General features: G+C 28.7%; 3 protein-coding genes and 3 non-coding genes across 6 annotated transcripts; 1 reads left to right on the top strand and 5 right to left on the bottom strand.

The window, feature by feature from the left end:
• Nucleotides 1-1,654: 1,654 nt before the first annotated feature.
• Nucleotides 1,655-4,936, bottom strand: LOC103494501 (uncharacterized). The gene is made up of 6 exons (XM_008455700.3): nt 4,646-4,936; nt 4,282-4,477; nt 4,131-4,203; nt 2,532-2,581; nt 2,200-2,313; nt 1,655-2,074 (listed from the first exon to the last, which is right to left on the bottom strand). Exons 1-6 carry the CDS (start codon nt 4,905-4,907, stop codon nt 1,954-1,956), a joined length of 816 nt encoding a protein of 271 aa, XP_008453922.2. The 5' UTR covers nt 4,908-4,936; the 3' UTR covers nt 1,655-1,953.
• On the bottom strand, nt 2,943-3,025 carry LOC127150419 (small nucleolar RNA Z122). The gene has a single exon (XR_007822724.1). It is a non-coding gene; the product is annotated as a small nucleolar RNA Z122 (small nucleolar RNA).
• LOC127150417 (small nucleolar RNA Z122) lies at nt 3,335-3,420 on the bottom strand. The gene has a single exon (XR_007822722.1). It is a non-coding gene; the product is annotated as a small nucleolar RNA Z122 (small nucleolar RNA).
• LOC127150418 (small nucleolar RNA Z122) lies at nt 3,768-3,852 on the bottom strand. The gene has a single exon (XR_007822723.1). It is a non-coding gene; the product is annotated as a small nucleolar RNA Z122 (small nucleolar RNA).
• Nucleotides 4,937-13,299: 8,363 nt separating the features above from the next.
• On the top strand, nt 13,300-15,934 carry LOC103494500 (pirin-like protein). Its single transcript, XM_008455698.3, has 7 exons — nt 13,300-13,775; nt 13,887-13,936; nt 14,043-14,081; nt 14,412-14,440; nt 14,598-14,660; nt 14,915-15,018; nt 15,108-15,934. The coding sequence occupies exons 1-7, from the start codon at nt 13,489-13,491 to the stop codon at nt 15,589-15,591; spliced, it is 1,056 nt and encodes a 351-aa protein (XP_008453920.2). The 5' UTR covers nt 13,300-13,488; the 3' UTR covers nt 15,592-15,934.
• A 5,962-nt stretch (nt 15,935-21,896) lies between these two features.
• Nucleotides 21,897-25,230, bottom strand: LOC103494499 (ras-related protein RABA5d). The gene is made up of 2 exons (XM_008455697.3): nt 24,321-25,230; nt 21,897-22,478 (listed from the first exon to the last, which is right to left on the bottom strand). Exons 1-2 carry the CDS (start codon nt 24,655-24,657, stop codon nt 22,162-22,164), a joined length of 654 nt encoding a protein of 217 aa, XP_008453919.1. The 5' UTR covers nt 24,658-25,230; the 3' UTR covers nt 21,897-22,161.
• Between the last annotated feature and the right edge of the window lie 277 nt (nt 25,231-25,507).

The raw sequence follows: 25,507 nt of genomic DNA, 5'->3' as shown, positions 1-25,507 counted from the left end.
ATCTTATATATATACACACACACAACAATAGCATTATGAACTTATTCAAGAAGGTATAAAAATTGCAACAATAGCATCGTATTGAAGTAATAAAAAGTTTATAAATGTTATGTGAAAATTTGTGATCGATTAAAAGCTTCATATAGCTTTCATTTAAAGTTTATAAATAAAGAATTATAGTTATTGGATTTAATATCACAATAGAATTAATTTATAATATTTATAAAATGACATCACACATTTCAAAAAAATCAAAAAGGTTGGTTCATAGCCTTTTTAAAGTCTAAGAAAATTTACTCCAAAATGAAAACCGTTTTATAGCGTTTATCTAGGTTGAATAGTAGTAGTAGCAGTAGTAGCAGTAGTAGCAGTAGGAGTAGTGGCAGTAGTAGTAGCAGTGGTAGTAGTCGTAGGAGTGGTTGTAGTAGTAGTAGTTGTAGTAGTGGTAGTAGTCGTAGTCGTAGTCGTAGTAGTAGTCGTAGTAGTAGTAGTAGTTTGTCTAGTGTACTTCTTTAAATCTTAAGATAAAAAGTATAAATAACGAAAACAAACAAATATGAAAATACCTCGATATTAGTAGTGGGTTTAAACATCAAATAACAAATTCTAAACATTGCATTTAAGAGGCTACTTTAGTTTTATAATATTGTTTTTAGAGAAAAGTACTTCTATCAATGTGATATTGGGTCGATTTTAAATGAAATCAAGTAAAAATAATTACAAATCATCCATAAAATATGCAAATTTATTTCCTTAAAAAAATAATTTAAAGGAATAAAATTGTTAGTAGGATGTTTTAATTGATATAATTCAAAGTTTTGGTATAAAAATTGATTTCCTTATTCCTTAATTCAAAGTTTATATCATAGTTGGGACATAAAATTAAAACATTTTTTAAATACAACAATCAGAGAATTAGACTAGCATTTCTATATCAACATTGAATTATTGAAAATGCATATTTTAGAATCGACGTCTAACGGACAAAAAGTGCTTTACATGTCATTTCAGATGAGAATAGAAAATTATACTTACTTGGCTTTAAAATGGTTTAAATAACATATTTAAAATATATCTTTAGTTATTTTAAATCAATTTTTCTATTTGAACCTTGTGATGGATTTTGTATTTAAAAATGTAAAACTATGATCTATTTCAGATGATTTAAGATGGGTTTGAGAATGACACATGAACACAGTGGATTCAATAAGCTTCAAAAAACTTACATAACACCACGAGCTTGATCTAATGTATTAGTGTGAAGAAATCTTTCTAATACTAAATAATAATAAAAAGTTCAAATTCCCCTACATAACTTTTTTGTAGACTTATAAACTTTAAAATCTGGTGGCTATTCATTTCTATTTATATTTATTGATAAGAGTAATTAAAGTTAAATAATAATTGAAATATTCTTACATTTTGTTTTTATAGAACGTAAATAATTTAACAAAAAAACCACCATTTTTCAACTAAAAAAGTAAAAGCCTAAAATAACCATTCTAATGCATTATTCACAGAAAAGCGTACAAATGATTAAGGTTTATATAAGAAATTAAAATTTAAAGGAGATTATTTATATTTTGAAATTATTTTACAGGCTCCACTTATACAAAAACTTAAAAAAAAAAAAAAAAAAAAACTGCTCGAGGTGTTTACGTTAATTTAATAAATTAAAATACAGTGAATAATTTATACATTATTCCAAAATCTATTACACACATTGTAATATTTCACAGAGCTTGACGTCAAGAAAAGAATGACCGTTTTTCCGATACATTTTGGTAGACTATAAGCAAAACAACAACAAAATGACTCAACTCAGATTGCAAAATTTTGGTACAACAAACCAAATCGTAATTATAGGAATGAAATGGAAGTTGGGGAAAAATGATTTTAAGTGATGAAATTAATTTGTGGGAACTGATGTATTTGAGGATGCATTAACAATAATTAAACTTCTTTTTTCCTTCGTTTACGAGTAGGTTGTAAAGGACCGAAGAGGCAAATCCGCAACTCGCCCTCCACTACACGCGGGTGTAAGTAGCTCTTGTACAAATCCCAGAATTCATCTCTGCAATATGAATTTATACAAAAACGCTCTTTTAATTTGTACTTTCACAATGTAGGAGCATAGAACAAAAGATTCGAACATATATTGAACAAAGTTGAGACAAGTTATAAACGAGGTTTTCAAACCTGACTTGTGGAAGTGAAAATAAAGAATATCCCTTAACATCTGGTTGAACGTCGAGCACAATAACGGCTAGCCTTGACAGCCCCAAGGCCTCAATGTCAATCAATTTTTTTATCCTAAAATAGACACAGAAGAGAATGTAACAAAGGATCAGCCAAACAATTGAAAGTATCAGAATGAATGGAATCAAATGAATGAACTTTTAATGTGCAAGAAAAAATGGATCCCGGAAGATTGTAGATTTGATATAGATGCTCAACAGTACTCCATTAGAAACAAAAATCTGAACCTAGAACTCCTGAACGTAGTGATAAACCCAATATAAAAGGTCAACCTGCTCGGCGTACCACTCGCAATGTTAACACGGTTCTTCAACAGCTGTACCTGCACCCATCATAAAGGGGAAAAGAATAACAGTTCAAGAGACAAAACCAAAACCGATAACAGGATGTTTTAAGAAATATAATGATAATGCAGCAAAACCGCAAAGTAATGTTGCATTACAGATGGTTTGAGAAATTTGAAATTAGATGTCATTCAGAATGATGCTAATATACCATGACAACATGCAGTTTTGATTGCTTAAACGAATTTGGCCAGCTCGGCAGATATGTGAATTTGACTGAATTATCTAAATCATAACAGAAATACAAAATCTGGAATTTCCTCCTCCCCCTTTACATCTTAGACCAAAGAAAAATATATTTTATGTAATAATTGCATAGATTACACCCAATAAACAATTAGAGGGATCAGACTGACGTGCAAATAGAGTTCAGCATAGTATCTACCTCTGTTGAACATTTCAATTTGTCTTCGTTTCCCACACTTTAAAAATAAGATAACATAATTGTGATCGCCATAGGCAACTGAAAATAATATTGGGAGTTCAGTTGAAGATTTCATATAAAAATAATAGATCTGTGTCCAAGATGGATGTAGGAAGACAAAGAGAAAAGGAAACGCAAAAATGTTAAAGGAAAAGTTAAGGATGTTAATGATTGTTTGAAGAGGTCAACGGGGAATGCAAAAATACCTATTTCTTTATCCTTATTTAGAAAAAAAAGGATAAAAATAATAAGGAAAAACCGAGTCTAGCGTTCAGAAGCCCAGAAATGACAACCATGTCATTGAGAAAATGGGATCAGACTGACGTGCAAATACTAAGTTCAGCATAGCAGCTGCATCTGAAATTTTTTTCTAGTTTGTCATCACTTCCCAAACAAAAAAAAGTAAACTTGTTGGACGGATGCACAACTAGTCTCGGAATTAAAGAAATAAAATAAAACAAACTTTGAAAACCAGTAATTGGCCAAGACACCCAAAAAAAAAAACAATAGAGCCATAAAAATCACCAATTGCTAATGCTGAATGTTGTTACTTGATATGTGTTGAAGAATCAAGTAGCTAAATCACTGCTAGAGCTTTCCAAGCTCATTAAGAGAAGCAACGTATAACAAACATTTTTCACAAAATTAATCATGTGACCATGAACATCAAAACTGGATTAAATCACAAAGATAAGATCAGTTTCAGAAATCAGGACAACTAAAAGCAAAAGTAATGAAAATACAGGATCAGACTGACGTGCAAACCATTAAATTCAGCAGTGTTTTTGCCTCAGATGGTTATTTGAATTATCTTCATCTCCCAAACACAATTTTGAAACCAAGGGTTTTTCAACATAAAGATAAGAATTTAACTACTTCAGGCCTCTAAAAACATATCAAGAATTCTTCCCACTTGTTCCAGCTAGCAAAATATGAACAATTATCATCCACACTCTGTTTAGTGTTGATATACAACAACCATTCAATTCAAAGAATAAGTAAACCATACAACTTGAAACATCATTAAACAACAAAAACATATGTTACCCCTATCTCAAAGTCATCTAAATGAGAAAAGATCATGAAAAGAAACTTCCACCTACCTGTTCCTCAACCTTCATGTGCTTCGAAAATAGCTTTACAGCATGGCATTCTTGAGTTATCGATCGAAAACCCCTGATAAATATAAATGAGTTACACAAAGCACGCACTTATTTCAAACACATACTAGCAGAAAAAAAGTCTCCATCTTACTTTAGAAGTTCAATCGACCTAAGAGCAGATGTGCTGATTATAAGAACTGCAGGACTACCAGGTTCAGTCCTTCCTTCCAAGAGTTCCCCTTTACATAGAACTTCTTTCCACGACGATCCAAAAGCTTCTTTAATATGTTTCACCAAACTTTTATCATCCTGAACTGAACTTTCAGGAGGACCCAGAATGCATCTATCTACAAAATTTTCCAATCATAACAAAAACCAGATAAACTCTCACGAATTCCTTAAAAAAAAGGATGCCAAAAACAATTAAACACTACAAAACATGTTACACTGTATTCCATGCAATAAATAAATAAATAAATAAATAAATAAGAATATGACACAGATTGGTAAAGCACCTTTCATGGACTCCAACTCAAGAGAAGAAACCTGCACATCATTAGCCGTCTGGAACTCATTCAGAAAAAAACTGAAGGGCTCCAACGGTAGTGGCTCTGATGCAATGATTTCACTACCATTGGTGGCATTTTGAGCATGGCGATTGTGGTTTACATCGGGCTTCCTCTTCTTGGCGTTCCTAGGCTTGTTAGGAGGCCGCTGTTTACGTTTATTTCTAGGGTTCCGAAGAGAAGCATTGTCTGCATTTTCTAAACCCACCATTTTTTCTAGGGTTTTAGAGGAGAAAGTGAATGCCAAACTTATAGCCGGCGGAGGCGGGTAAAGTACGGAAATTCATTGGGTTTTTTTGTGGGCTGTTGTGAATAGGCCCATTTAAATAAGCATGTAGCCCAAACACAAGGCCCAATTTCGACACTAGGTAATGTTTGGTGGTATGGACCTCCCTTCTCATTTGGCCCAATCCGTCAAAGTCCACATGTTTGGACCGACTAGAAAAATTAGATATTCGAATCGATAAAGAAAATAAAAACGAAACTTGGTAGATAAAAAAGGCCCAAATAAAACATGTATTGAAGAAAAATAATTTACAAATAATAAAAAAAATGGTTAAAGAACATTGTCGTTGATAGACTGTGAAACTTATATAAATGAAGAAAAGGTGAAACTAGAAAGATGAACGTTGAAAAAAACTACAAAAAAAAAAAAAGAAAAGAAAAGAAACATATAACTTGTTGAAAAGAAATCGATATTTTTATACGCATGATTTAGGGCGTTCTATAATTAGCTTTCTAAGTGTATAAACAAGTGTTCATAAATGTAAAACAAGTATTTTGTTTGTCTCATTTTGTCATTACTTAATTACTTAATTTCTTTGACCATATATTCACACAACAACATATTCTCTAACCCATACCTACATATATGTAGTTGGTAAGGTTGAAATTGAAACTCAACCATATATATACTTCCAATATATTTCTTTATCACAAATCAAAGGCATTTGAGATTGAGATTCTATAAGCATGGGCATAGTCCACTTTGTGAAGTGTTTGACATTTTGTTGAGATTCTCTCTTGCAAAACAAAAAAAAAAAGGGTCAATAAATAAATACAAAATTTTATAAGCTCTCCAATCTCCCACTATTGTGGTGGAATTACCACCTATGCTTCTAGAAGTTGACAAACATATATATTGGATGATTTAACAACAAATATATATCCTTAAAATCATCATGATTGATAAGACATGACTATAAAGTACATATATACATACATACATACATATATATATATATGTTTTGTAACTCCACATTGTTGAGTGGAAATAAATAAGTGATGTTAGTTGTTGGGTTAAAGATTTGAATTGGATTATATTAATTGATGTTTTAAATTCAAAGTTGCTAATGTGTATTGAGGTTGAATGGTTTTGGGTAAGATTATAATGGGATATATTTATTTGGGAGTGAGTGGGAGTTTTGGTTGCTTGGTTTTGTTTATTTATTTATTTATTTATTCCTAAAAGGTGTTCTATGGGTATTGAAATGTTTTTCCTCCAAAATTGTATAACAAAATGTTATTTTTGTACCTTATTAATGGAAACACCTACCCTATTACTAACTTTGATAATGGAGTATATTAGAGAGAGAATTGTGTATAATTAAATTATCAATAGCAATTTCATTAGAAATTAGAGTTAAATCATGACAACAAAATTTTGTAATGCAAGTCTTTTTGTTTTTTTTTTTTTAAAGAAAATTGTAATGTAAATTTGTTATATAGTAAACTTATTTGAAGAGAAAATGACATAGTGAAAGAGAAATACTTGCGCACACCAAACACTTTGATGCTTAAGTTAAAGGATGAAAGAATGTGAAAAAAAGTTAATAGAGTCTAAGAGTAGGATTCGAGTTATCTCATAGAGTTATAATGATGTATTTATAGATAATATTGGTCTAGGTTTTCTTTTGTTTCTTCCTAGAATCTAATTATCTGGGAATTTGATACAATGGCATGTGAGTTTCTTGGTCTCTAAGAAAGTGCTAAACAGACTTTATAAACACCGATGGTTAGAAGGGTTTGGTCTCGATTTCAACAAAGATTTAGGCTAGTGGGATGTTGGGGCCGTGAAATCTTAACTCAATCTCATTGGCTCAATAGACAGATGGATAGTTATGTCGAAAGGTCCAACTCTACTCTCTCGACTCAGTTATGGTCCAAATTTAATTAGTCTCAATTTAGTTTTCTTTTGACCATATTAATTAGGTTCTATCCTTTTTGGACCAAAATCTCTCGTAATTAACAAGATATATGGTAGAACATTTTTATTTACTTACGTATTTGTTTTATTTTATCACTAAAAAATTTAAAGTAAAATATAACTTAATCGACTCTTGAGATGGTAATTGATTTTTCGACGTATCGACGATTTGAAAAGAGAAAAAAGAACTGTAGACTAAAACGTAGGAAACATATTTGTAATGGGTTGTGTTGCAACGTCTAATGGGCCGGGTTACTCAGCCCAAACACAAAACACATTTTTGGAATTATTTTTTATTTCTAATTAAGAATACATTAGCAAAATTCATATTTCAAATTCTCTCTCATAGTTCTTCATAAATATAATCTTTTAATTCTCATACCAATGCCTCATAAAACAGGGTATGAATAACAAAATATATTTTTTTTGTATTATAATTTTATTTGGTGAATCTAAACATGTTATTGTATAGTTTTCCATCCTTTCATCTTTCAAAATTTTCATTTTAATCCCCTCAATTTTGAAAAAAAAAAAAAGTCAATTCTTCTTGTTTTAATAGGTTGAATATTTCTAAATAAATAGATTGAAAGTAAAAATGTGGGTATTAAAATTGAATTGTTGTAAATTAAGAAACCCATACAAAACATTGGAAGAAAAAGAGAAAAAAAAACTAATGGAAGAGTTCTTCACTAAAATATAATTTAAAAATTGAAGACAATTTGAATAAAAAATAAAAAGCAAAACGGCGGCGTTTGGTTCACACCTAGATCTTAGACCCCAAATTAGAAGAAAAATTATAATAACAAAACTTGAAAGTCAGACATACCACTCTAATATTTCCAAAATGTTTTTACCTTTTTTTTTTTTTTTCTTTTGCATGTAAAATAAGTTTTAAAATTATTTCCATATTTTGTAATCCTAATATAGTATTTATGTTGACTTTGTTTATTTTAAGGTTTTAATCTAAAATTGAAAAATCTTTAATAACTATCGTATTAACGAAACATTTGAATCTATAGTACTATATTTAAAATGTATTCTAATGGATATTTTAGTATATAAGAAACAAGTAGGTATGTTTGAAAGTGATTTTTGAAATGATTAAATTCACTTTTATGATTTTTAAAATATTTTAAAATATGTTTTTAATAATTTATTATAAATTTTGAAGATATAAAAAATTAAATTTAAAAGTATAAAATTACATACATGTTTTAAAATAGCAAAGTCATTTTTAACACGGACAAGATGATTCTCAAATATTCAATTGATTGGATTAGTTATATACTAAAATATATAAATTCTTGAACTTCAACATGATATTAATTAAATCACAATTTATGCTATTTTTTAAAAAATGTCTAATTAATTAGATAACTAAATACTTATCTATTAATTAAATCACAATTTATGCTATTTTTTAAAAAATGTCTAATTAATTAGATAACTAAATACTTATCTATTATTACACTATAAGTTATTTTTCTTTTTATTACCTTCTAACTTTAACTGATTTATTTTTAATTTAATTCTCACTACTCACTAATTAACATACATTATTATTATTATTATTTAATCTCAGCCATTCAAATCAAGGCTACACTTTTTTCTTTTTTTAATTAATTATATATGTTCTTTAATATTCTATTTTCCTTAATTGAAACCAATTAAGGTGGCTACCCACTAATGAGGAAGAGAGAAAAAAAACAAAACTACAATAAATAATTAGGTATTGGGGATTTAAAAAAAAAAGTCAAAGTTTTTGATATACATAAATATTTGTGTGTATGTAAAAGCAAACGTAATGCTTAGGTATTGGGGATGTCATTTTTTTTTTATTTAAAAGAGAAAACTTCTTTGTCATATATGGTTTTGTGGGTTGGATATTTATTTATAATAATAAATGAAGAAAAGAAAAAATTTGTGGGGATTTTCAACTAGAAAATTCCAAAAATAGACCACCAGATTAGAAAAAGATTTGACATGCAACTCTTAATTAGAATACAAAAATCAAATTTAGCTTACCAATTTCTACATCTCCTCCCCTATGACTCATTACCCATTCTTTTGCTATATACTAAATAATAAATTAAAAAAAAAAGAATATTGAGATAAATTACTAAAAAAAAGTACTAATTCGGTGATTAAATATAAAATTATTGAAATATTTTGTTGGGTAGTTTGAGTTATAAATTTAAATCAACAAAAGTATATCAAAAAGTTGGATTTCAATTTAAATAATGATTTGAAATGTGTTCGATAACATATTTATAGTCTAAAACTAGTCGTATGTACTTATTTATTGTTAAGATGGATATAACTACTCTAAATTAATTTGTGAATTTCTTTGTGTTTGAAAATTTGGTTTAATTATTATATTACAATATTATATGAAACTTTTTTTTAAAAAAATAATTTTGTCTTTTAATAGTTTTATGAACTTTTCTATTTTCAAACAAATTCTATAATTTATAATACATTATATTCTACATAGTTTAATTTATTGTCTTTGTTAAATACAATTTTTATTTTAAATCTAAATCTGTTATTGAAATTATTAAAAGAAAATGGTTTTAAAAAGAGACCATCTCTAGATATAACCATGAGAAGATTTGTTCTTTTTGGAAAAAGACATATATCCACCCCTTGAATTCATAATTGGTTCTTAAATATAAAACAGAATCCAACTAAATAGAAACCACACAATTCTTTTTATTTGTTTTAAAATACAAAAGAAATATATATATATATATATATATATATATATCAACAAAATATACTCATGTTGATTAAATTATATATTAGGCTCAAAATAAAATGGGTGCTAAAAAACAAGGCACAATAGAGTTTAATATGATGTGAATAATTGGAAGAAGAGGCTATTTTGGCAATGGGGGTTGAAATTGATGGTTAGAGAGTGTATAGTTTAATGCACCATCATGATTCAATTATTGATTTGGTTTAAAACTAATGGTGCCTATCCTTACCTAAAACCCAAAAATAGAAGTCATACATAAAAGTAATTAGTGGAAAAAAAAATACTTTTATATTGTCCATTAAAAAGTTATAAGTTTGAATGTTGATTTGCTATGTGATATATAAACTCAAATTAATAAATAAATAAGGTATATATATATTAGGTACTAATCTAAATGATTCGACTAATTAGTCAACTTAAGATAACTCAACCAATTAAAATAATATTTTATCAATAGAAAAAGGTAGGTCGAAGTCGAATTCAAACTCCTTTAAGTAATAATATCCGATCTACATACTCATAGTTGTAAAAAGAAATTACTTTAATTAAAAGACAAAGATAAAGCACTAAATTGAGTTCCATTCCCTATTAGTTCTCATACTTTCAAAAATTCTTAAATTAAGTCTTTGAATTATTTTTTAAAGTTAATTTATATCAAAAAGTTTAATAACAATAATAATATTCTTCATAATTAGACACCAAAATTTAAAAAATTAGTGAATTAATCCCACCATAAACTAGTTTTAAGAATTGATTAATGATATTTGAAGGTAAATGTTATCCAACTAAATATACAAAATAATTGAATTTAATAATATGTGTGATTTTTTTTTTTAATTTTTTTAGGTTTACATAGTTTTGATAGTGAAAGTCCTTAAAGAGCAAAAGACATGTGAATATGTTATGTCATTTCATATCCATATAATATATAAGAGAGGGAAAAAAAGTAGAAGAAGATTCTTAATAAATTGACAACCCAATTGGCAGCATGATTTCATCTTTACCTCATCCATTTTTCTATTTTCCTTTTGTTTCTTTAAGGATTAAATACAAAATTTATGGTTTTCCAATCCTAATATTGATAAATATAAATATGGATGCATTTTTTAAAATAATAAATAAACTAAAATATTTATAACATATAACAAAATTTTAGATGTTATCAATGATAGATATTGATAGACTTCTATCACTGTCTATCAATAATAAATATTGATAGTTGATTGAAGTCTATCTGTATCTACCAATGTCACTGATAGAAGCATATTAGTGTTTATCGATGTCTATCATTGATAGAATCTGACACTTTGCTTTATTTTGTAAGTATTTTGTCAAATTTTCTATAAATAAAAGTAATTTTAGATTATTGTGGGCTTCAATCGATTTGCTTATCTTGACGTCGAGGCTATGGGACGTCAAACCAAGCATGATTAAGTTATTTTCGATTGGTATATATTCTTTGGTTGATAATAAGAATGATAAACTTAAAGGTTTGCTTTGTATAAATGTCAAATTTATTTTTAAATTGACAAAATAGCAAAACATAAGAATTTTAAATAAAAAAGAGGAGGGATAATACCTTAAATACGCCTACTTAAGTGACAAACGTGATTCCTAAATATATTTGTTCACTAACCCTCGAATACTCTATAATTAAATAAAATTTTATACCCACAATTGAATAATCTACTTTCCCTACTTTTCCCCAAAACAAAAAAGAACTATATTCATTTATGTGATATTTTGTTTGATCTTTTTATCTCAACAAATACACTGTATTTGTATGTGAGCAATTGCCACTCGTAGAGGGGTAAGCTCGGGCCAAAAAGATTGAAAAATTAATTTGGCAGGCAGCTTTACCATAAATCAAAATAATTTTGAGATTTGCTATTTTTTTTGTATCCAGTATTTTGCTATTTCTACAATTTCCTCTGTATTCTTTCGTTCAGTTGGTAGGCCCAAAACTTGAGATTTTGACTTTTTTTTTCTTTTGGAAGGTGTGTTCTCCCTTATTATCTATTATAATTACCTTCTACTTGGAGTTCGGTTTCTAGACTTTACCTAGGACAACGACCTTCATCAAATATCATTTTTTTTAGAAAAGAAAAAAAAAATTAAAGTATTTAATAATATCATTTAAATGGTATTAAATTATTTTGGAAGGAGAGTATCATATCTTTTAGTAATAATCCTAAATAAACAAAGTGACGTGTCAAACAATTAGTGAACCATAGAGAACATGTCACATCAAGTTTGATTATTTTTACCATATGAATAATAAAATATTTAATGTCACACATTTTTATTGTCTATTTCATTTTTACAATAAGGAAATCTAACCTTACTTAAAAAGTTCAAAGAATCCAAGCTCTCAAATCTAATAATTTAATATCTATTCATTCAAGTAGCCTTTCTTTTTAATAGGTTAGGGGGTGATAAAAAAACTAAACTGGCTTTATTAGAGAAGTAAAGTCAAAATTAACTATGAAAATTGATTAAATTTGCTTTTACCATGTGATCTAAGAATGTATAATAATAAAAAAAGACGTTTCCGAAAAGTCATTATTTTATCGTATTTAATCTAATTTTTCAAAGAGTTATTTATAGGAAAATTGTATCAGATGATTATCTGAGAATTATCAGACGACTATTCGCTTTTAAATTTGTTATTTTTGCAATTTAAAAAATGTAGTGACGTGAGCTCTATTATCATAATTTTTTTTGTTATTTTTGTAAATGCATCATATTTATATTATAATGTAAGGGTGTGAGGAGGACTTTTTTCGGGTGCAAAGAATGTTTTTCTTAGAAAAATTATTTTAAATGATAAAAAATATATATAAAATATCACAATTTGTCTGTAATAAATCAACTAAGATAAACTATTATTTGTGTCTATTTTAATTTATCGGAGTCTGTTACATTATATTTAGTAAGTATTTTGGATATAGGAGATCTAACACATATAACCATCAAATTCAATTCTCACAAACCTAATTAAAACACCAAAACTAAAAGAAAACAAAAGCACTGTTTTAATAGTTAGCGGTGTACGTGGATCGATGAATATCGAATTTGAAAAAAAAAAGGACTAAAAAACTTATAGAACTGATTATAGAATTTTGGGTATAAAAATAACTAACTGATAAACGAATAGGCTAGTTGATATTTTTTTAATTTTATTTCTACAAAATAGAAAGTCAGGTAAATGAAAGAGACGAAGTAGAAGAGAGACAAATCTGATCAACATTTATGGTCCTTCCTTGTAAATGGTGTGGTCTATGGACGAAATACGCTGCAATATTGCATAACAAAACTAAAGAAATTTATATACAATAATTATATATCGGTCGATTGGTCAATAATCTTTTCAAATTATAACGAACTGATTGATTAATTTCTTAAAACAAAGACCTCATATCCGTCCGATCGAATCATATCCCCAATAGTCTATTAACATCATCAACCATCGGCCGAATAAGTTCGGAATGAGCTTTATATACCCTACTAAATCTAAAGTTGATAAAACTTTTAGTTAAACCTTTTATAAAAGAGAAAAACAAATGATAGGGGAAATAGTTTTGAAAAAGAAAAGAAACGAAAAAGAAAAAGGTGTGGAAAGGAAGAGAACATTGTTGTGTTGCTCCCCTTTGCATGAAATTAAGAAAAAAAAGAAAAAAGCTCTTCTTCATCAATCATCATGATGATCCAATGTTGACATCATATTCATGATTGGTTCAAACCCCAAATACAAAAATAAAAAAAGATTAAGAATTGAAGAAAAGGAAAAGGAGCCCACCTCTTAATTTTCCCACAATTTGAATCCTCATGCGTTGCCCAAACCCAAAAGAATCCCCAAATCCAATTCGTATATATAAATCCCCTAAATCCTCTCCTTCCCAATTCACTTTCATGAAATTTTCACTTTCTCCCTTTTTCAAATCCCCCGCCATTACTGTTTCTCCCAAATTCTCCTTCTCCATCGCCTCCGCCGCCATGTCCTCTTCCGATCACTCTCCCCCTGCCTTCGACCGTCCTCGCTCCGTCATCAAAAAGATTCTCGCTAAACTCCAACACGAAGGTGACGGCGCTGTCGTTCGTCGCGGCATCGGAAGGTCTCTCTATTTCTTCTTCTTCTTCTTCTTTATATTCTTCTTCCTTTTCTTCTTCTTCTTCTTCTTCTTCTCCGATCCGTCTCTGATTTTATAACTTGATCTCTAATTCAGGAATGATTTAAAGAATCTAGATCCGTTTCTTATGCTCGATGATTTCTCCGGTAATTTCAATTCGGAATCTGAGTACTGTTGTTGTTTCTGAATTCGTTTTCTCTGTCTCTTGTTTATTGAATTTCGTTTTCCGATTGTTTCATTCCTTCATTGCAGTCAGTCCGCCTGCTGGATTTCCCGATCATCCTCACAGAGGTTTTTTTTTTTTTTTCCTTCCGTTCCATTGAATTTTCGTTGTTCATTAACAGAATTGGTCTATGAATTCAACTCCAACTACTACTATTATTATTATTTAATTCGCGTTCTAACTTAACTATTTCATATTTTAATTATTCATAACATTTGGTCCTGTTATATAAAATTAATATGTTTATACACGTTAGAAATGATGAATATTATAGTCTTAATTAATGTTTTAAAATCAAAATAAAAAAAAAGCAAAATATATTTAATTTTTTTTTCTATTTTATTTCCCCATCTTCAAATTCTAATATCAATTTTCTTCTTCTTCTTCTTCCCTTTCAGGTTTTGAGACAGTGACATATATGTTACAGGTAATTTTTCTAATTTCTGCCCTAAAATGAAAAAAAAAATGAAAATAAACTCCATTTATTTATTTTTATTAAAAAAAACCCCTTTATTTATTTATTCATATATTTATTTTTTCAAAGAATGTATTTATTTATTTGTGGATTAATTTATTTTTCTTAGGGAGGGATTACCCATCAAGATTTTGCTGGCCACAAGGGTACAATCAGAACAGGGGATGTCCAGGTAATAAAACAAAAACAATAACAAAATATGACGCAATAAACACTTATGTATTTTCAATGCCTCAATCATTACAAGAATTTTCAAATATCAATTTTTAGTGTTTTTTTTTTGTAAGGCTGCATAGGATAATTGCAGTTTGAATTCCACCTAACCGTCGTTGCAGTTTCTAAACGATGAAATTAAAATACATGAACTTGAATCTTTGTTTTTTAAATAACATATTGAGATGAGATTTGATTTTGGGGGTATGACAGTGGATGACAGCAGGAAGAGGTATAATTCATTCAGAAATGCCTGCTGGTGAAGGATCTCAAAAGGGTTTGCAACTTTGGATCAATCTAGCATCCCATGACAAAATGTAAACTGTTTTTCATCGTCAATTCCTGAGTATGTATTTTTATACAATATTTCCATTTTTATTCATTATGAGGACTGTCATGATATCAGGATGGAGCCAAGGTATCAGGAGATCTCAAGCGACAACATACCGAGAGCGGAGAAAGACGGAGTGGAAGTTCGTGTGATAGCAGGAGAATCCATGGGAGTTCATTCTCCAATCTACACAAGAACTCCAACTATGTACCTTGACTTCACTTTGAGACCAAGAGCTCAAGTGCATCAAAGCATCCCAGACACATGGACATCTTTCGTGTACATAATCGAGGGGGAAGGTGTGTTCGGGTCGTCAAACTCGTCGCGGGTAGCAGCACACCATGTTCTAGTATTGGGAGGTGGAGATGGGGTAAGTGTGTGGAACAGATCTTCAAAGCCATTGAGATTTGTGTTGATTGCAGGGAAGCCATTGAATGAACCAATAGTTCAATATGGACCATTTGTTATGAACTCACAATCTGAAATTGACCAAGCAATCGAAGACTACCATTATGCTAAAAATGGGTTTGAAATGGCAAAGTATTGGAGATCTCAGTGATTATTATTATTATATATTATTGGAGAAAAGAGAGAATAAAATGGTCAATGTCTTAATCCAAAACAGAGCAACAAAAGTGGTAGCTGAAAAGGAAGATATTTTTTATAAATGTAAGAAAAGGAAAGGTTTCTAGAAGATCTCAATATGGTTATATCATTCAAGTTATGATGAGGATGGAGTTGGGGTCAGCTTATAATCTTAAGTCAAAATTTATGTTTTTCATTATTTTATTTTTCTTGTTGGTAAAATGGGTGTAATAGTTTTTTTTTCCTTTTTTTCTTTCATTATAATATTTTACCATTTCTTTTGTTGGCTAAATATATTAACTAATGTTAAGAGTTAACTTTTCCTTTTTCTACGTGCTTTCCATCGAATACATTTAAGATGTTTAATTTAAAAAATTAGTCATTTTAAGAGAAAAATGTGTTATTTAACAACCATTCAAAATAATTTTTTAAGTATATTTTAAACAATTTAGTATAGTATATAACAATGCATTTATATGAAGAAATGAAGAGATTAAATGTTAAAGTAATTATCGATGTGTATTAGAGTGGGTTTGGTTTACCTATTAAACTATTAAATTAATTTAAGTGTTTTGACAAATGGTAAACTCTAGAAACACTATTAAAGTTCATTTTAGACGATTTTTATAAAACAAGCTTAAATAAAACCGTTTTTTTTAATGAAAACATTTTTTTTTTCCTCTAATCCATCGTACCAAACTTTTAATTCACCTTTAGCTACGTTCTAGTTATAATGATATAATGATGTGGTTGGTTTAACATTTTTTCTGTTTAGTTTTCAAAAGAAGTAATCTTGGAATAAATTTGAGTGTTTTTTTACAACTACGTTCCCAGCTAGTTTTAAAGTTTATTTTAAAACGAAGGTTTAGTTCAAGAAGAAAATAAGGAAACATTCTCAAGTGTTGCAAAAAAAAAAAAAAAAATTAATTAATTAAAAGAAAATTGTCAAAAGTAGACATTTGACAAAATATTTTACATTTCATAGGAAAATCAAGCTTAATAAATTTTGTGTTTTCAGTGGTTTTGTTCTATAGAGTGTAAATAGTTTATCATTTTTTTTATGTTTGAAAAATTCTAAAAACTATTTACGAAATAGAACAAAATCTACCAAATTCCTTATAACTCATTTAAATTTTTTTACTATATTTTGTAATCGGTTTCACTTTTGTTTTTTTTTCTATCATAACAATCTCTCAAAAATACAAAATCAATGAATTTAAAAGCTTTTTCCCCTTAAAAACGGTCATTAAAGTGATGATATTAGGAAAAAAAACACATGTATATAATCAATAGAATCACTTAACAAAAGATTAAGATATGTAATAACGTTTCTATTGAAATATCTCTTTAAAAGTGTTTAAATGACAAAGTATTTCAAACAAACACTAAACACCCATTTAAACTGCATTAGAAAAAATAATGTTTTTTTTAATAATTAAACTCATTTTTTTTAGTTAAACTCTTTTGATTAAAATTGTTTTAAATACACATCAAAAGTTATTTTGAATAACCGTGGAACACTCAACTTATTTTTTAAATTAAACACTCTCGACAAATATGTACTAAAGAATAATGGGATTTTCTATATATATTAGTAGTTGGTTTAGATGAAGAGAAATAAATTGAAGTTGTTGGTGGGGAGTTTTGTGTGGTAGGGTTGGGGGCTTTATATATATTTCTTGTAAGTTGAGTTTCTCAATCATATCCAAAACATCCATTTGTGACCTTCCAACCATAAACAAAAAAAATGTTATTGCTACAACCACTTTAGTAGAAAAGAAAGACAGTTTTTTCTTTTCATTTTGGGCAAAGGATTTCAAAATCCTCATCTTCTCCCTTTCTCACCCAAAAACCCTATATTTTCAAATGGTGGATAACTCTCAATATGGGTCACATTCCATCCCACTATTGTAGATTTGATATGAATCAATCATTTTTAATTGGTAATAGGTTAAGTGATTCCTATGTGTCTTTATTCGTGTGAACGTAGATAAAGTAAATTTTAATTCAATTCACACGATAGTATGTATGATAATGGTTAAGAGGTTTGTGATTCAAATCTTTCCCACTTTAGCTTTTATTGTGTATTAAAAAAGAATAAGGTGATTTACTTTTAAAAAATAATGAAAAAAGGGGTTTGTAATAGGATTTTGATTGAATGGATATTCCACATATTAAAATGAAAAAAAATATATCTTGTAGGTTTATATATATATTTTTTTAAAAGAGTTAAAAGACTCCAAGTAATACCTCTTGTCGGTAATAATTATAAAAGTTTAAAGATTTAATCATCTATTAGTTGATCTAATAGTTATATTGGAAGCGAGTGAATTAAACATGAATTCAACCTTCATATGACAACAATGGTAAGTCTATAATTTGGAAAAGAACGTAACTTGCAAAATAAAAAGATTTATCGTACACCAATGTGAGTGTTTTCCCCTCGTGAGCTTTGATGCTTAAATTAGGGCAATTGTTTAGCAAATATAAAGTTAGTATTGTAATTGGTTTATTCTCCCCTAGAGCTATCATAATGTATATTTATAAGTGTGGTTTGATCTAGGCCATTTTCCATAGGGTTTCAGAGTCGTATTAGGTTATTATTTGACTCATTAAGTTGGGATCGTTCAAGGTGTGTACTTGATCATTTGAAATTTTGCTAGGGTTGGTCGAAGCCAAACACATTAATTATATGAAAACTTAACATACTTTCATCTCGTTTTCTTCGCAAGCTTTTTCAACATATTTTTTCTAATAAATTTATACGACTCCTCTTGCTACTCCAATGACAAATTAAAATTTTCTAGCAATAAATTGATTAAATTTTATGGTAAGGTGTGAAATCAAAGAAATTCTAGGGCTTTTTTTCTTCTTCTTTCTTTTCTAATTTTAAGAATATATGAAATCAATTCAATCAATCAATTAGAAAGCTGATCAAGTGGTCACAGCTCATATTCATTGAGAAATATATTAGATTTGAGTTTGGTGAAGTTTCACTTGAAAGCATATATATAATACTAATGATTTCCCATCCCTTTGTTTAGGTCTTTGAGTTAATTATTGAGTATAAAATGGGAAATTATTGGATTGAAAATCATAGGAAACACAAAAAATGTCAAAATCAGAATCTTTACTCTTTTCCCCATTTCAAATTGTCCACATTGCTCCAATTTATATAAATCATATGAATCTTTTAAGCTACTTTCTAACTTCATATAATTAACTTAATTAATATTATAAATCGTTTAAATCATACTCTACTCCCCCATTAATCTTTTTCATTAGAGACTGTTTTTGTTTTTCGGTAGGTAATCGAAACACAGTTAAATATCTGAAATTATAAATATTCGAAATCGAAGATATCTCGACATATTCTTAAATGATTAGCTTTCTGTTTCAAAGAATGTTTTTTTAACAATATATGGATATAAATGTATGTTTGTTTTGTCGGAGGAAAATGTCGTAAATTTACAAAATGTTCCAAGAATGTCCTTGCCATACATCGTTAATTATAATTAATGAATAATATAAGTTGAACTTACCTAATGTATTTGTTTTTTTTATTAATTTGTATTTCTTTTCAAATAAATATATCAATATGATTTTATTGTTTTATTTGTTTGTTTTCTAAACGTAATAATAAATAATAATTTAAATTTAATTTTGAATATTTTTTTAAAAATGAAATAACTATGATTTACTTAAAAGAAAGTGAAATACATGGTAGATAATTTTCATTTTAATTATAAAATTAAAATAAGGAACAGAAAAATTTATATTTATATGAAAAAAAAAGTTTAAAAGAGTAAAAAGTTGATACTCTCAACACAAAAATCTAGAAAAACGATGTTTCAAGGGCATCCAAAACTTTGAAGATATCTTTCGTAAGGGTATCATAAGATGCGTAAGAATCTTCAAATACCCAAACACCTTACTTTGCTACAAAACAAACTCCGTAATCAAGATCATCTCCAGTCCTTTGAAATCTTTATATTTCTACGAAACAAACAAACCTAAGATTATTCTATTTTAAAAATAGGAAAAACTCTTCCACATACGTAGTCTAAATGAATAATGGTGTGAAAAAATGTACACATCAATCAATTATATCTAAGACTATGTGAGTTTAACTTTGTTTGCTATATCCATTTTGCTGAGGTACCTAACAATTTTTTTGTAAATGTGTCTTCTTGATCTTCTTCCATATTTTCAATCCAATAGTTAATTTAGGTTTAGTTTTGTAATAATTTAGGTTTTATTTGGTAATCATTTTTTTTAAAACAATCCTATAATTATTACCTTCATCTCTAGCTTTCTTCTTTTGTTATCTACGTTCTATCAATGGTTTGAAAAATCATGTCAAAATTTGAAAACTAAAAAAAAAAAAAAGATAGCTTTCAAAATGTTGTTTTTGTGTTTATAGAATTTAGCTAAGAATTCAACCATTAGATTTAAAAAATATGAAAATGATTATAAGATAGGAGAATAAAAATAGACTTAATTTTCAATGGTTGAATTTATTTTTCCTCTAAATTTTTTGATTTATTATATCTACTTTTCGTCTAAGTTTCAAAAATCAAGAAAGAATTTTAAAACTAAAGGAAAAAAGAATCTTTGATAGTAACTTTGGTTGCTTAGGATATATCCAATAGTTTGATGAAACAAACCATTTATGACAGTTTTGACACGTGAAGATGAGAAATTCGAACCTATGATACTTTAATAATTCAATAAAAAGACATTTGTATATATCTTATATTGATTGAACCGTTCTCAGATTAGTCACATGACCGATTAGGCACCAATCCCAATTTTATTGTTGAAGCATGTGATACATTTACCCTACCTAAACCACTTTTATCAAAAATAGAGGGATGATTGACAATGATTCAAACTGATTTTAAGTAAAATCTTTCTAAACTTTTGCATCTCTATGTGTAAATTCTTTTTTCCCCATAAAATTTTATCGGTATCGCTATTTCTTACTTTTTTTTTTCCTCTTTCTAATAATTTATCTGACAGTTTTAATTTCTATTAGGAAGATCGTAAAAATATAATATTTGACAAAATATACCCTTTATAGAAAAATCAAGTATAATGAATTTTGTCAACTTTACCTATTTTTTTTTTTAAAATTTTTTTTTCTTAACAATTTAGTGATTTCAAAATCACCCTTACAAATAAACATACAATAGTGGATTATATGGAGAAGGCTTAGGAAAATACGTATCCCAAAAGAGAAATCATATCAATGCATCAGGATCTGGGCCAACCAACCAAGTTGGTAAATATATACCAACCGAGAAATAACATACTAGAGAACTAGACTGACATCTTGCAACTTTGAGTGCCGAAAACATCTTCGACAGTACATAATGTCACACATAACCAGAGGTGTGTGCCAAAAGAAGAGCTTATAAATATAGCTCATTATATTCAACCATCTCAAATAGAAGAGTAAGTAATCTACAAAGTGGAGACAATAATCTAATTGGTTCGAACCAAGAAAGAAGGAGTGAGTTAGTTGTAAAGCCCACAAGAGGCCCGAAACGAAGCCCAATATAGATAAGATTCGAGCACCAACAAAAATTAAAACTTTATTCTTTATATACTTTTGATAAATCTTAAATTTACTACTTACGATTTGTTTATTTTATTTTTCCTTTTTCTTTTAAGAAACTTTTGTTATCTATTAGCATTTTCAATGCAAATTGTGAAAACATGTTCAAACACTATACTTCGGTCCTGGAGATTTGATAACATTGTAATTGTTGTAAAAAATATTGAGAAAAAATACCATTTTTGTACCCAATAACTCTATTTTTTTTTTTTTTTAATAATCTATGAAAAAATTAATAATTTGAGGTGTGTTTAGTTGGTGTTTGTATGAAAAAGACTTCTCTTTTAAAACATACTAAAAAATTGATCAGTATTTGAAAGTATTAGCGTAGGTCCAAAAGTTCACAAACCAAAAATAATATTGATTTTAATTCTTGATATTATTTAGTATTACTCACTTCAACTAACCTATTTAGGTTACTCAAGAAAAGAAATATACTTAAATGAAAAAAAGAAAACAAAACTGAAAAATCTGCAGAAAGTTGAAAAGATGAACAAAAAAGGAATGGTAAAAAGAGAGAAGCAATCAATCATTGGAACTTCTGAACATTGGAAGATCCTTTTCCATCGTATTATGATTTATCTAAAGGATATCTATCTCTCTCTCACACTACAGAACCAAACTTTACAAACTAAAAAGAAATTTAAAAATTAAACAAATGTTCAAATTTGCTCTTACAATTTGCTTCGTTCAAATAAATAATTAATACAAAAAGTGTTTTTCTTTTTCATTGTCTCTTCTTAATTAAATTGAAACAAATAATTTCATTTCTATATTTGGAAATTGGTCTTACATATTGCATATGTGGAGCTTTTGAGTGAAATTATGAAAGAAACCAAACATAAATTTGATTGATTCACCACACCAACCAAAAACACTAAATTTTGTGGAGCTAAGAGATGAAAGATGAAAGATGAAAGATAATCACCTGGAACAGCAAGATAAGTATCCTTCTGATTGCTTCGATCCACCGTTGTTGACGAGGCTCACCCGGTTCACGGATAATTCTGCTTTGTACGTATCTGAATTCAGGACCTTCCTGCTCACATTGTTGTATATTTCTCGGATCACAATTTCGAAAGCCCTTTTAACATTTGTTGAGTCTAGAGCAGATGTCTCCATGAAGAACAACCCTTCGGCTTCTGCAAGACTCGTGCCTTCCTCGACAGTTACATCCCTAATGTTCTCCAAATCGCATTTGTTCCCGACTAGCATCATTGCTACAGTTGTATCGGAATGAGCTGCAAACGGTTTGAATGAAAAATGATCATTTAAGCAACTTTATAGCATAAATTCAACATTTTAAGGGGAAAAGAGCACAATAATAAAAGACATAAACAGTGGAACAGAGATATCAAGCATGTAGTAGCTAATGATGACTACTTATCAAACCGATTAACTAATCAATTTTTGAAACCAACTCAACTAAGCAAGATCACTGTTTTTGAAAATGATGATTGAAAGATTAGAAAAAGAAAGTAATTGCCATTGTATATAATACGATCACTAGTCACAGATCCATCATCTTAGAAGAATAACTCTGTTGTTTCTTTGGAAAATAGATTATTTATGTGAACGTACTAAAAGAAATACAGAACACACCTTTTAAAAATAGGAACAGTTACCCAAACTACTATAATTAGAACAATGTCCAAGTAAACTAAAAAAAAAAGAAGAGCCCATATCTCTTTTCACAATATGTTACTTTCATGCATCTCACACAATGGGAGACAGTAATTTCCATTCTTAGCATCATACTACAAGAAATACATAACACAAATTATTTACTTTTTTTTTTTTTTTAAAAAAGTTATCCAAACTACTAAAGTTCTCCCTAAAATTGGAACAATTTCCAAAGGAGAAAGAAAACAAAAATCCCTATATTGCTTTTAACAAAATGTTATTTACTTGCAACTACAAACCTGCTTCACTACAATGGGAAAACAGTAATTTAATTTCCATTCTTAACATCCCAGCAAGGAAAGGAAAACCTTAAGGTATTACAAGAAATCAACATGTTATTAAGTATGGTATCCGCTATCCAGAATACCAAGACAGTGACAAAACCTACGCAATAGAACAAATGACAGGAGAGTTTCTTGATACTAGCTCGGATGTAAATTTGCATCAAATTCATATCTACACAAGGTTTACATCAATTACCATTCACGCTGAATACACTATAAAGTTTCACAGTAAGACCCAAACGAAAAAAAATACAAAACCTTAGTGATCAAATCCAAATAATTCAAAAGTATAAAGACCAAAGGATAGCAAGTGACAAAAGTTTAGAGATTTAAATAGGATTCACCCCAACACCTTTTCAAGTACAAGGTAAGGTTCTGAGGTTAGCATCATCAAGGTAATCTCACTCCCGTGAAAGGGACTGAACTTTCTATCTAAATGGATACTCCAAACCAGAAATTATCTTTTTTTCCTTTCTTTTCTGTTTGTTCTTTTCACTTTTTTTGAATAATCAGTCATGTAGAATTGGACACGTCTAAATTATGAGCAATTACTCAACTCAAAGCATGCCAAAACAGAAATTTGGTAACAACAAGTGACGCGCAGGAGAGATTTGTTGATCCAAATGTAAGGCCAAAACAGGTAAAAACATGAGCCGGTAATTAAGTTCTGCAAATTGAACTTAATTCAGCTATTCTAGAAGGTAACTGAAAATTTTCAAGAATAAGTGCATTTAGATTTGACGACAACTAACATTTGAAGCTTTAAGTCTGAGAATGAAATTTTCTTGTTCAGAACGGAGGACAGAAGCTCCGAATTAGATGCTAATAAGACGAGCAAAATCCAACAAACAGAATTTCTCATCACTAAAAATTATACATAACGAAGACATAACAGAACCAGATCTGAATTATTTGAAAGATGAAAGAAAACTTAAAGTTCAAGAATCAAGACTAGCCATCTCTATCATCACGATTGAGTTAGTTAAAGTAACTAAACAAAACCTTAAGAGCTTATCAATCCAGATCTAGACATCTCAACCAAAAGATTAGAACAAGAACAAGATCAAAAGAAGAGAAAGAGTTGATTGAAGGAGATAGAGAAAGACAGGAACTCACTCTTGAGCTCGTCGAGCCATCGGCCGACACTATCGAAAGTGGAGCGACGGCTGATATCGTAAACGATAAGAGCACCAACAGCACCACGGTAATAGGCAGAGGTAACAGCACGGAACCTTTCCTGGCCGGCAGTATCCCAAATCTGAGCCTTAACCTCTTTGCCGTCAATATCCATAACCTGAGTTTGAAATTCGACGCCGATGGTGGCTTTGGAGTGGAGATTGAACTCGTTTCTAGCATAACGAGAGAGTAAATTGGACTTACCGACGGCAGAGTCTCCGATGATAACGATCTTGAAGAGATACTCCTCACCGCCTTCGTCGTCGGAGGATGACATTGGCGAAAAATTCAAATTGAGAAATGAAAGAATGTGGAAATGGAAGATGGGAAAGAAAGTTGGGTAGAGAGAGAAAGAGAAGAAGAAAAGGAAGAAGAAGAATGGAAGCAATAATGGAGAAATGGAGGAATGGATGAAGATTGAAGAAGCAAAGCTGGCAGAGAGACAAGCTGCGCATGTAGTGCTAATGCTCTCCTTTCATCATCCTCTTTCCCATTTCCTTTTTCTCTATATAATATATAATATATAATATATAATATATATAATATATTTTTATCCATATTTTTACTTTTTTTTTCCGTATTTTCATATGATAAGATAAATGAATCAATATTTCTATTATATCATATAATAATACGACAAATATAGAAAAACATCGACAACTCCTCTGATCCTTTTATTTTTGTCATGAATTATACCTAATTAAATATTTATTTACTAATTTAAATCGAATTCTTGCTTTTATAAATATTTTTATTATTTTTTCAAAATTAGAATCTCTCCATTTTAAATTTTAATTATTTCAAAGACTTTTTATTTTTTAAAATTTTTTTATTTTTATTTATTTTAAAAAGAATTTTTTTAGAAATATTTTTAAACATAATAAAATAAATTAATATATTTACAAGATATATCAAAATTTTAGATTCCATCAATAATAGACACTGATAGACTTTTATTACTGACTATCAATATAACAGCTAGAAGTATATCAGTGTATATCGATATCTATCATTGATAGAATCTGAAATTTTGCTATATCTTGTAAATATTTTGACAAATTTGTCATTTCATGCTACAACTAATGTGAATTTAGAAAACATTTATATCGCAGTGTGAAAGTTGCTTA

The sequence above is a fragment of the Cucumis melo genome, chromosome 7, assembly GCF_025177605.1.
Source record: "Cucumis melo cultivar AY chromosome 7, USDA_Cmelo_AY_1.0, whole genome shotgun sequence".
In the NCBI taxonomy this organism is placed as follows: domain Eukaryota; kingdom Viridiplantae; phylum Streptophyta; class Magnoliopsida; order Cucurbitales; family Cucurbitaceae; genus Cucumis; species Cucumis melo.
This window is presented reverse-complemented; position numbering and strand designations above follow the sequence as displayed.